Genomic DNA, 12,556 nt, shown 5'->3' with positions numbered 1-12,556 from the left:
TTAGCCAAAAGGACCCATCACCTCTGCTCTTACACCTGAACTCAGTCTTCCTATTTCCTTGGAAGCCAGGGAGACCTGACAGTGTGAGAGGAAGACCAGTGAGCGAGGAGTCGAAAGATCTGGGAGCTGCTGTAGTGGCCCCTCGTTCAGCCTTTCCCTCTGTCTGGCCTGAGGACTTGGAGTCCAAGAGTTCTGCACAAACCAGCTGCCGGAGTTATGTGATTTGAATGGGTTGCTGATCACAGGAGAGCGCGTATGAGGCCGTCAACGAGTTTCCCCTTAGTCACACGGCCTTCCGTGCTGCACTCATCCCTAGCCCTTTCCTCCCTCACCCCTTCAATACTTGCTAGAATTTGGCTCCCTCATAGCCACACAGGGTGGTTCTGCTAGTATCGGCTTTTCTTCTGGGCAATCTCACTAATCAGCCTGCCTAAACCACTCTGTGCCCTGGTTTCTTTGTCTGTAAACTAGGAGTGGAGGCTTCCCCAGTGGCTCAGTGATAAAAGAATCTGCCTGCCAATGCAGAAGATGCAGATTTGATCCCTGGGTTGGGAAGATCCCCTGGAGAAGGAAATGGCAACCCACTCCAGTATCCTTGCTTGGAAAATCCCGTGGACAGAGGCGCCTGGTGGGTTACAGTCCATGGGGGGAGGGGGGGTGGTGGCGGTCACAAAGAGTCAGACACGACTGAGCATAAGCATGAAACAAGGAGTAATCACAGTACCTGCCACCAGTCTGCCAGCCTGGTGTTATAGCCCCCAGTGTTGGGGATCAGAAAGAAACTTATTCTGTGCTGCATGTTCCAGAACTGTGCCAGTGGCCAGGGAGGGGCGGGTCAGAGAGCCTGGGCTGGGGCTTTGCCCCTCCTGGGATCTGGGATCTGGTGAGGGTTCACATTCTCACCCGTTCACAGTTCCAGCACATTGCCGTTGGCGTCACAGGGGAACAGCAGGGCTCCCTGGCCACATACCAAGTTCTCCCTTCATTTTCACTAAGCAGCTGCCACACTAATGGCATTTTATATATTGTTCACGGGGATGAACAAATCTGGTGACTGTGAAGGGGGCTTCCCTCTGAGACGATGACTTTGGTGTGTGTTTTCTAAATGTCTCTACTGTGGCTGCTCCTGGCATGAGGAGAGGCCTCAGCCGTGTTGTGAAGGCTCCACCTTGCCTCTGAGCACATCGGCTATTTCATAGATTGCCCAGAGCAGGCACACGGGGAGTTTGGAAGCAGAAGTAAGACCTATCAGTGAAAGCAGCATTCCAGGGAGAGCAAGAGTTCTGCCTGCCATATTGCTGCAGATTTATCTGAAAATCCTGTCACTGTATGTGGGGTTTTTTTAGAGGCAAATGCACAAGAGTTGAATTGAAGCATTTTATTTCCAGGAGGGATAAGGGTAACATTAAATTCAGACCGATCTTGAAATCCCATTTCATCTGAGAAATCTTTCCTGATATATTGGATAAATGGTTATACTGAGCATTATCTTCCTATTCATTGCCAATACCACCCCCAGCTCCAAATGCATTCTTTTGTCTATGTGGAGAGGAAATGACCCTTATCAGATATTACTTTTGTTTAATTGATGACTGTGTGCTTGTGACTGAGGATGAGCTTCCAAGGAGGCAGGGGTTAGATGCCAAGTCTAGTGCTCTGAGCAGAAGGGACTACAGAAGGTGGAGGAGGGCAGCGTGAGCTCCAGGGGAACCAGCTTAGTGCATGGGAACTGGCTGCCATCTTAGTCTTGACTGTGCCAGGACTCTGGGAGCCCGCTGGGGGCCTTCTTGGCATCAGCGTGGTGTCTGTGTAACTCTGCCACATGCTGGGAAGATAGGGCCCCACATGCCTTGGTGCTGTGCCAGGGCGTGGGCTGCAGCAGGACAAAGTTTGTGAGGCAGAGCTGGCATCAGCTGGCGGGGGAGGCTGGAAGGCCTCGGGAGCTCAGGGAGGTATCCAGACACCGAACAGGAGTCCAGTCATTCCAAGTGGCCAGCCAGGACCTAAAGGTGAGGTAGTGGAGGGAATTGGAGAATGCAGGAAAGGTCTGAGAGGTGGTCTTGACAGTCAGAGAATGTGGAAGAACCAGAGAACACCAGCAGGGATGGCAGGGTACAGTGAAGAGCGCACTGGGCAGGATGGGACCCGGGCCCTGTCCCAGCACAGCCCCGACTCCAGGCATGACGTGGGAGCCTGTGCTCCCCTTTGCTTCTCTGGCCTTGGTCTCCTCATTTGTAAGATGAGATGTCTGGTCTAGAGACTCTCTGAAGTCTCTTCCAATAATAAAATCTTAGGGCCTTGGGGGTCCATCAATCATACTTGCAGCCCCAGAGGAGGCCTTGGAGATCTAGAGCCACCAACTGCATGTCACTGAGGAAAGTGACCCAGAAACGCCAATGGTTTTCAGCATTTCAAAAATAACAGATTCTGTCTCTACTCACAAAAGGACCACAGCCAATGATCACTAAACAGCAGTCTCATCATGAAATTTAGGAGGAAATACAATGAAAAGATTTTTTTTTTTTTTTTTGGCGTGGTTAAAAAGTCTGAAGAACTGACCAAATTCAGTTGTCTATTTTATATATGAAGAAAATGAGGCATAGAGAAGCGACATAATTTGCCCAAGGACAAGCAAGTTCAAGGCAGAACAAGAAGAATCAGAAGACTCTGGTTTTCTAACAACCCAGTTCTGGCTTTTATTGTCTCCTCGTACCAACACACGTGCTAACATCACTGATTGAAAACAGGAACTGGGCTTTTGAAACATGTTCTATCTTTCCCTTCTTTAGTAAACAGAAGGTCGGTTTGATCTGGCAACTCTTCCTTCCAGCAGTTCCAGGTATCAGTGGCTTAGAGTGTGAACCCAGTAGCACCAGAGAGAAGATGCTGGATCACTGCCGCTGCTAGTGCTCTGGGGTGGGTGTGTGTGGAGGTGGGGAATGAGTGTGAACGGACTGAACTGGAAAGTTTCCTGTGGGAAGAGCATGGTCTCTTTAGAGCCTGAAAGGCAGCTGCATGAAGGAGAAGGAAGAGTTACGGGTTAGGACTAAAGGGGTCTGGCTATGAGTCTGGCTCAACTACTTTGTGACCTTGAGTGAACAACCTCTCTGGGCCTCAGTTTCTCCACTTATAAAGCAGAGGGGTGGGCAGGGGACACCAGGGACGCTACATGTTCGCCAAAGGCAGACCCTGACACTTAAGTACGTGCACTTCACCCCTCCTCCCCGGAGCTGCTGGGGCTTCTCATAGGTGAAGGATCCAGTGAGTTCAGTTCTTAGATGAGCAGTAAGTCCAGAAGACAGCGTCTGTCTTGCTACATTCCATGATTTCTTTTCCTTGGCATTCAAATTTCCAAGACTGGGCCCCTTGTTCCCCCATCCAGCTTCATCACTTGCCATCTCTAGAGATGATGGTGGTTAAAGTTATACAGACCCAAATTGCAACCCCAGCTATCCCTTTCTTCGCAGCACTGTGGCTTCAGGCAGTCACCTACCCTTCCTGAGCCTCATATGTAAAATGAAGATGATAAAGACCCTATCTCATCAGTTCGATATGAGGATTAAATGAAATATCATTAACACTGAGTAGGCACTGAATGAATAGTAGCTCACTCTCTCCCTTCCCCAACAGAAGCATATGTTCCTGGAGAATAGAGGGTGGGACACCTCTTTTATATCCTCAGAGCACTTTGCACAAAGCCCTCAGTGGAGCAAATGCAGAATAAATATTTGTTCAATGGATTGCCATTTTGTCTGTTCCAGAAGCTGTCTGGGTAAACTGAAACCTTTGCTTCTCTTTTGCAGTTTGCCCAGCTGGTGGCCATCTACAAGACACTGGGAGGAGAAAAGTTCCCGCTCATTGAGCAGACTTACTACCCCAACCACAAAGAAATGGTAGGTGACTGAGAGGGGCCATCAGTCTCTGCTGTCTGCACTCTGAGCTTAGCCGTGTGCTGGCTGTGGGCCTCTGAGGTGTGCCTCAGCCTCTCAACCCCAGAGAATCTATTGAGGTTGAACTGCAGACCTGCTTTGTGAGGCCACAGTGTCTGGGTTTTAGCTGACAGCCCTCTGTCTCCGAAACTTGGAGACAGAATAGGAAAGAGCAGAAACAGGGGCGTTTTATCTAAAGCTGAGAGTAACAACCTAGATGGATCAACAGTCAGAAGATCCTGCTGCTTGCAATTCTAGCCACAAGTCACAGACGGTTACATTCCCTCACCACGTGTCAGCATCCCAATCCGAAAGGTGAGTGGGCTTAATGATTCCTGGCCAGGATAGCTAATATGACACTTGCATGGTTTCAGTGAGATTCTTTAAGCAAATAGTCTGTGAGGAGTGTGGAGTGCTCCTCAGATGTAAGCTTTTGTTCCTGATATTATTTACCAGCCCTTCCATTCCCTGGGCTTCCTCAAAATTCAGATAAGGGTTTCACTCTGCTTTTCACTCTACCTTCTCTGAGGCCATCCCAGGATGGCAGAAGGAGCAGAATGATGGGATAGATGGTTGGTACGGAGGCTGCCTCTAATGTTTATACCCCTTCTTCATCTCTGGCCCCACGTTCTCTGCCCCAGGCCTGCGTGGTCAGTGGGTAATCCTACTTAACCCACCAGTGGAGACTCTCTGCCCTAGCTTTCCAAGTCTTGTGTTCCAGGACAGAGATCTCCAGAAGGACTCTCCATTTGCACCATTTCTGTGGAATCTTCTTCTGGTGTTTTGTGCATGCCCCAGCTTATCAGCAAGCCGTATAGAACCTTGGGGCCTTGGAAAGAACTACCTTCTCCATCTTTGCCAGAGCTTCCCCAGGAGAGGCCGTGGAACTTTAAGCACTTGTCCCTGATAAATCCTTAAGACCCCCATCAGGGCTTTCTCTTTCAGGACAAGTCAGGAAGGCTTGTAGAGGCAGAGGAACCCTCAGGGGCTATGCTTGTAGATTTCAGGGCATCCAAGAGAGGACTGAGCAGAAGGCTGGGCGAGGAGCTCTCGAAGCTGGCTTCGTCCTGCTGTAGCATCTAGCAGGCTGACCACTTGAACTGTAACACTTGCAAAGTATATTCCTCACCTACATCCTCTCCCCCAAGGGCCCTTGTGTTCTTTTTCTCCTGTCCTCTAGCCTAAAATTTGCTCTCAAGAGAGGACACCCACCCCTCACCCCTAAGATCTCTGTGAGGCTTGAAGAGGGAATTTCAACTCTATAAGAGAAAGGCTTTTTTTTTTTTTTTTAAGCTTAAAAAAGATTTTGAAGTAGTAATGAAAACATTAGTAATCTAGTAGAGAAGGACTTTCTAAAGGAGACAGAGAAGAAGCCTTTTGGACAGCAGTTGAGGACATTAAGTATAGTTAACCTGGAGAGACAATACCCAAGTCTATTCTTGCTAACTGGGCCAGGCCCTGTGCCAAGAAGGGTATAGAGGGGATTACACTGTAGGCTTCACATTGAATGACTCCTTGTCCCCCTTTGTCACCCCCTAAACAGATTGAAAGTATATCTGAGGATCAGAATGAGTTGAGACAGGAGGAATAGATGAAACACAGCCAGAGGATGTTGTTCTTTTCATTTCTCCAAATCAGCCTGTTTATGATACTGTCACCCACGTTCTGCTCTTATATCTCACAAGCCCACCCCATCCCATATGTATAACAGTCATCATTTCTCCCCTGTCAGATCAGTTAAGATAAAAAGAAAACACATTTATCTGGGGAGAAAAAGGAATAGTCCTAGCTTTGAAAAAAGAAACTAAGCCAGAATCAGCAACAAATACCAGCTCAACTAGAAGGTTCGGAGGCAGGGATAAAGGGCTGAGGGCGTGAGAGAAAAGTCCTGCTGCTTTCCCTAGCCCTTGGCCCGACATGTTCTGGACTGGGGTCCTGGACACAAGCTGCCACATGCCCCATCCCTGCCCTCATGCTGGCCACACCATCCACCTGGTACTTCCCCTTGTCTGGCATCCATAAAGCAGGTGGGGACAGCCAGCGCCCTGCCAGGAAGGAAAAGGGCTTGGTCTTCGGGACTCTCAAAGGGTTGTGGCGATCCGTCCTAGGGCTGGATGATGTCAACAAACTCCTTCCTGAGGGGCAGGCGTCCCTGGTACCAGCTACAGCTGCCATCAACATGCTTCATGCAGACATAATGCTGGGCCTGGTACCCGTAGAGCTTCCGTTCCAATAGCCAGTCTGTCCAGAGGCACTCATTGGGAGCCGAGATGGTGCAGGGCACCGCATAGCAGGTGGTGATCTAGAGCCATAGCCACACAACATCCAGGTGAGTAGGGTGTCCTTTTTCTATTCTTGCCTTTCAGACTCCTACATGTTCTTACAGCCTAGCTCAAATGCCCCCTGGCTTATAAGGCCCTTGCAAGTCTCCAAATTTCTCCCTTAGTTCTCTTTCCCCTGTACTCTCCACATACAGTATTGCCTCCCAAAAGGCCCGAAGGCCCTTACTCTACCACTGACCTAAGCAAGTCACTTCACTTCCTATAACATGAATTTCTTCCCCATAAAATGGAAATCTTAACTCTTCATAAATTTGTTTTAAAGACTAAATATCTTAAATAAATTAACCATTACAGGTCCTGACAAAAAGACTAGACTCTTTAAGTGGTAGTGTATTATCCCAGTGTGTCTTATATGATGGCTGCCTTCTCAGCCAGAATGCAAGTACATTGAGATCAGGGACTATGGGCCTTGTTGCTCTCCCACCCCCAGCTTTGAACGATGCCTGATCCATCACAAACCTCAAGTATAGTACAGCAAGTGAATAGATCACACACACGGGAAGGAAGGAATACACGAAGGGTGAGGCGGCATGGCCCTTCCCCCACCCCCGAAGACCTTGGAAATGGACAGTCCTTACTTGGCAGCCACAGTTCAGATGGTAGTGGTGATTCAGACTTTCTCTCTGCAGAAAGGACAGGTTCTCCCAGGGCTCAATGTAGTTGCAAAGATGGACAAAGACTTTGCCATCACTGAGGATCTGACCTTAAAGGAGAGATAGAGGAGAGCCAACATGAGGAGTCTGCTTGTGGAGCTCTAGGAGTTCTTGAGGGAGCCCAGAATCACAGCCTCCTCGGTATCTTGTGGTGGAAGTGGTGACATGGGGCTCAGTGAAGGAGCCAGAAAAACCTCTACTGTCTTTATATCAAAGCCATTACCAGATGATGTTTGTATGAGGGAGAGTTGTAGGGCAAAGGGCTTTCCATTAGCATGGTGCAGACAGAGGGATGTGGGCTTTAAGTCAGAATCTTGGTGGAAATCCCTTCTTTTCTATCATTTACTAGTGTGTGACCATAAGAAAGCCATGTAACTTCTCAGCTGAAAGATGAGAATAATAAGGTTATTGTCAACATTAAATGAGAGAATACCCATAGAAGATGTTTGATACTTAGTAGGTCTCTCTTCCTTTTCAACCTTTTCCAACCTTTCTCCTGCTCCAGTGATATCTTGGTGAGTCTGTCCCCTTCCCCTTCTTTACATATCACACTCTTTCCTATTTTACAAATACCCTTTTTAGTACCACCTTGTCTGCAAAGCCATCCCTGGCCATACTAGCCCTCACCTCTCTTAGAAGGTCAGTCATTCAGTCATTTACTGGCTGAGCAACTACTATGGCCTGGTGCCAGGAATACAGGAAATAAACACGACAGGATTTCTACCCCTAAGGAGCTAAAAACTAGTAGGGAAGACAAATTGTTGTTGTTCAGTTGCTCAGTTGTGTCCAGTTCTTTTTGACTCCATGGACTGCAGCATGCCAGGCTTCCCTGTCCTTCACTATCTCCCAGAGTTTGCTCAAACTCAAGTCCATTGAGTTGGTGATGCCGTCCAACCACCTCATCCTCTGTCATCCCCTTCCCTTCTCCTCCTGCCCACAATCTTTCCCAGCATCAGGGTCTTTTCCAGTGAGTCAGCTCTTTGCGTCAGGTGGCCAAAGCAGTGCAGCATCAGCTTCAGCATCAGTCCTTCCCGTGAATACTCAAGGTTGACAAACAAGCAGAAAATGATACCGTTGTATGATTCTATACAGGATGTGGTATAAGAACAAAGGAAACATGGTTATCTCTGTCTGTGGAAGGGGTGGGGGCAAGAAGGGTGTCTAAGATGATACTTGGGTTGGGCGTTGAAAGGATGGGTAGGAGTTCAGCTGCCAGACAAGTTGGGGAAGGACTTCTGGACACTGGGACGGACGGACACAGCCCTGCAGAATACCTTTTGCAACTGCAAGTAGTTGAAGCCCCAGGGGAAATGAGGGGCTGGGAACGGCCACTGAGCAGTGACAGGAGGCAGGGCTGGGGAGGTCAGCGGGTCTGCTCTCAGAGGGTATTAGGCAGAAGGGCTGCATCTGCTGCTGCAGAGCATGGGCACCAGGATGAGTTTTCAGTAAGCCTGTGCTTTGTCACTTAACCCCACCTCCGGGTGGACTTGACCTCCCTGAGGCAGCCAGCGCGTGTCTGCATCCCTGATGCACTTCAGCCCCTAGCAGGGGGCAGGTGCTCAGGAAGGAGGTGGCCCCATCAGCGAGTCCCGGGGCCTGGAGATGCCAGGGGCCTGTTCTGCCCCTGCTCTCCCATCCAGAGGTGCCCGGTCCAACACAGTTCCACATCCTCAGACCTGGGGCCCTCCACCTGCGTGGCCTCCAACACCTGTGCCTTCTTAGAAATTTGAACTGTGAAGGAGCTCCTTGAGGACTGTGGCATGTTTAGTGCATCTCCACTTGCCTGCCCCAGGCCAGGCAGTGAGGAGGTGGTCACTCATTGCTGAAGGGATGGACAGAGAGTGGAATTCCTCCTTCTGTTCTCCCCACCAGCTGTGTTTCTCTTTCCTGGCCTTCTTTCTAAATATGTTTTATCCTTTAGGGAAAATTTAGATCCCACTTACACAATGAAGGCTTCCCTAGTGGCTCAGATGGTAAAGACTCTGCCTGCAATGTGGAAGACCTGGGTTTAGTCCCTGGGCTGGGAAGATCCCCTGGAGAAGGAAATGGCTACCCACTCCAGTATTCTTGTCTGGAGAATCCCGTGGACAGAGGAGCCTGGTGGGCTACAGTCCATGTGGTCTCCAAGAGTCAGACACGACTGAGCGACTACACTTTTACTTTCACTTTACACAGTGAGGCTTCCCTGTCTACAATCACACAGATACCTTCCCTGAACAACAAAATAATTCAGTATTGCATTCATTCAGTTATGGATTAGATTCTTTTGAGGTACTTTAACTATTTTATCCCAGTCAGTGGAGGATGAGGAGATCTGCCTGGGCCCAAGGTCTTGGAGACAGAATCATATTAGAATCAAGGCTGCTATTAGGGCCTGTGCTTTACTGCACTTCCAGAATAAGGCCTTGGGTGTGAGTCAGTCACGAACCAAGAGTGTGACCCGTCATGGCCGCCTAAAGCTGATGCTATCGTAGGCTACAGGGACTGTTATGTGTGTGTTGTGTATATGTGGGGTGAGGTTGCGAGTGCACAATCCTCCTTTGTTCTGTGTGACTCAGACCTCCCTGCAGTGTGGTCCCCGGTTCAGGGCCCAGTGCTGGGGAGGGACGGGGACAGGCTCTATCCCGCTGAAAGTGGCCAGGACAGGAAGGGGTCTGGGGACCACGGCCAGCAGAACCTGGAGCTAGAGTGCATGTATCTATTGTCCTCAGGCCTCTGAAGGGTCATCCTGGAACAGAGGGCAGAGCTGAACCCACCAGGGGCAGTTTCAGAGTGGCATAATTTGGCTGAAGATACCAAAAACCTCAGGCTTCCCAGATGGCTCAGTGGTAAAGAATCTGCCTGCCAATGCAGAAGATGCAAGAGAAGCGGGTTCGATCCTTGGATCAGGAAGATCCCCTGGAGGAGGAAATGGCAACCCGCTCTAGTATCCTTGGCTGGGAAACCCCATGGACAGAGGAGCCTGGTGGGCTACAGTCTATGGGGGTTGAAAAAGAGTCAGACACGACTGAGCATGCACACACCAAAAATCTTACGTCATTTAAAGCTGTTTGGAAACAGAACCAGCTGCCCTAGGCTGGGACAGCAGCCTGTGAACTAGGAAGGCAGTGGCACTGACAGGGAGGTTACCAAGGCTTCTCCCAACTCAGGCTGCCTTGAGTAACGCAGCTGCTTGTGCCCAAGAAAACGGCTCAGCTTGCTGCCCAGGGTCAGCCTGGCTCCTCCCTGCCTGCCTTCCTAGGGCAGAGACTCATAGGGCCGCTGCTGGTCTTTAACTTACCAGTCAGGAGATACTGCTTCTGGCTGTTAGCTTCTAGTTTCACCCCACAGAGGGAGGAATCAAAAGGCGTATAAATATACTGAATATCGTTGACTTTCTCAAACCCTTTGAACATCTGAAAGGTAATTACGAAAGAGCAATATTGAGTCAGTAAGTGTACTTTATATCTTAACAGGAAAAACTTTTTCTTAATCTAAAAAAGTTAAGTGAAAGTCTAGTTCAGGACTTGTTGCGCACAGATGGCACCGCTGGGTCTTATCTCCCTAAAATATTTAAACCTTGGTTTATTCCAGTGAGAAGGGAGGCTCCTCTAGCAGCCCCACACACAAGCACAGAGGGCCTGTCCTGCACTGTCCTCTGGCTCCTATGGCCTGCCTTCTACATGTCATCCACTCTGCTTCAGTATCTATACCCCTAGCATCACTGAGCCAGGCCGCCCGAACCACCAGCCCCACAGCCCCACCCCTCCCAGGTCACAGCCCCCACCTCCTCCTAACAGCCCAAGGGGGTGACGCCCTGTCCTGCCCCCATGTACCTTTATCTGTTTGATTTCATACCGGATCATTTTTTGAGGGTCAGCAGGGTCTGTGCTGGCAGGAACTACCTTCTCACTGGAGATCTTGGCCCGGATAGCTGCACAGGAAGAGAAAAGAGGGGACCTTCAGCAGCCGGTGAGAGTGATCCTCCTGGGATCTGGGTGACCTGTGGCCCTCTGGAGAATTCTGAAGGGGGGTTCTGGGTTTAGGTCTCGGTGGGTTGCGAGGAAGATTCTACAATCCCTGGAACTTCCAAACCCCTCGGACCTACCAGGTCCTCGAGTCTCTCCGCTCTGCCTGCTGCTCTGGGGAGTCCAGTTCTCTGCAGCCCAGACTAAGGCGGGTGGAGACGGGCAGGGCCAAGGAGCCGCATGAGGGCAGTCAGTGTGCAGTCATCCACTGCTGTAGCCCAGGACCTCAGAGAGAGCCTGACCGAGCTGACATTGGCAAATGTTTATTGAATTAATAAATATCCTGACTGTGCACAGAGGTAGTTCATCTCTTTGTTGTTCAGGTAGTAATCAAAACCTGTTTATGAAGTTCTTCCTCGGTGCCTGGTCTAACACTGGGTCCTAGGCCCACAAGCACGGTTAGGGAAGGGCCCCCACCTTGCAGAACTCTTGGTTTAGTGGAGAACACTCTTACAAAGACCAACAGCACAGCACACTAGGAGCACAGAGATGTTGGAGATGTTGTGGTAGCACCAGGAGTCAGGAAGCCTTCAGAGAAGAGGAGACTCCCTGGTTTTGAAGGATGAATAGGAGTTTGCCAGGAAGTTAAGGGTTTTTGAAGAAGGGCATTCCAGGCAGAGAGAAAGGGTAAAGGGTGTGTGTTGGGGTGGGGCCGTGGTGACAACCTCAGTTATAGTCTTGGATACAGAGGGATGTTTATCATGAAAGCCCAACCCTCTGAACCCCCTCCCCCCCAACCCCCCTAAACAATGTATCAGAATAATCACTGGATAGTTCCGGAGACTTGTTATTCAGTGACATCCCATAACTGCAGTAGGCAGGGGAGAGGGGATCGCTCTGGAGCCCTTTACACTGTCTTTGGGCTCATTCTCTCAGTTGTAGCTGACTCTTTGCAACCCCATAGACTGTAGCCCACCAGGCTCCTCTGTCCATGGGATTTCCTAGGCAAGGATATTGGACTGGGTTGCCATGCCCTTCTCCAGGGGATTTTCCCGACCCAGGGATCGAACCCTTGTCTCTTGAGTCTCCTGCATTGGCAATTGGGTTCTTTACTACTGCGCCACCTGGGAAGCCCTACACTGTCTTTGATTCTCTGGCAAGTCAGCGGGTCTCTGCGTTTGCATGGTTGCTATGGCGCCGGCCCGGCCCAACCCACCGGTCGCAGCAGGAGGCAACTGGGGCGGGATTTGAGCTCCACCCCTTCCCTCGAGACTCCAAGTCCGCGGCGCGGCCCCACCTCGACCCCACAGACCCCCACCCACTGCTGGGGCCCTCGAGGGCTCCCCCGGACTCACCGAGCGCCGAGTGGCAGACGTGCTGCTGGGGGTGCGCAGGGGCGCAGCTGCACGCCTCGCCCAGCCCCGGCGGCCGCAGCAACGCCAGCAACCGCAGCAGCAGCGCCCAGCTCGGCACGGGCCGGGGACTCTGGGGCATGTCTCCGCAGGGCTGCGACTGATCCTGCGGGGACTGTCAGACCACACTGCCCCTCCACGGCTTCTCCAGAGCGCGGCGCGCCCCTCGCCCTTGGCTTTATGAGGTGGACCTAGAGCCAATCCCGCCCCAGTGGGCTCCGCCCTCCCTTGGCCGCAGGCCACCCTCGGGCGGCCGACCCGCGGCCCTCCTGG

At 50.8% G+C, this 12,556-nt stretch overlaps 2 protein-coding genes across 4 annotated transcripts in view; one reads left to right on the top strand and one right to left on the bottom strand.

Annotated features, from left to right (window-relative positions):
- The window catches only part of SYN2 (synapsin II), a 190,149-nt gene that overhangs the window by 114,100 nt on the left and 63,493 nt on the right, over positions 1-12,556 (top strand). For all 3 annotated transcript variants that reach the window (XR_009492416.1, XM_024983311.2, XM_024983310.2), the window contains exon 5: positions 3,804-3,893. Coding sequence is in view for 2 of the 3 variants with exons in the window: in XM_024983311.2 (XP_024839079.1) it covers positions 3,804-3,893 (90 nt within the window). In the remaining variant the exon portion in view is untranslated. The remainder of the gene's footprint in view (positions 1-3,803; positions 3,894-12,556) is intronic.
- On the bottom strand, positions 5,538-12,413 carry TIMP4 (TIMP metallopeptidase inhibitor 4). The gene is given in 5 exon segments (NM_001045871.2): positions 5,538-6,231; positions 6,850-6,974; positions 10,205-10,319; positions 10,740-10,837; positions 12,227-12,413. Coding segments are annotated over 5 exon segments (675 nt in total). The 5' UTR covers positions 12,366-12,413; the 3' UTR covers positions 5,538-6,033.

Source organism: Bos taurus, chromosome 22 (genome assembly GCF_002263795.3).
Source record: "Bos taurus isolate L1 Dominette 01449 registration number 42190680 breed Hereford chromosome 22, ARS-UCD2.0, whole genome shotgun sequence".
Taxonomy (NCBI): domain Eukaryota; kingdom Metazoa; phylum Chordata; class Mammalia; order Artiodactyla; family Bovidae; genus Bos; species Bos taurus.
Note: the sequence above shows the minus strand (reverse complement) of the source record. Positions and strands in the feature narration are given on the sequence as shown.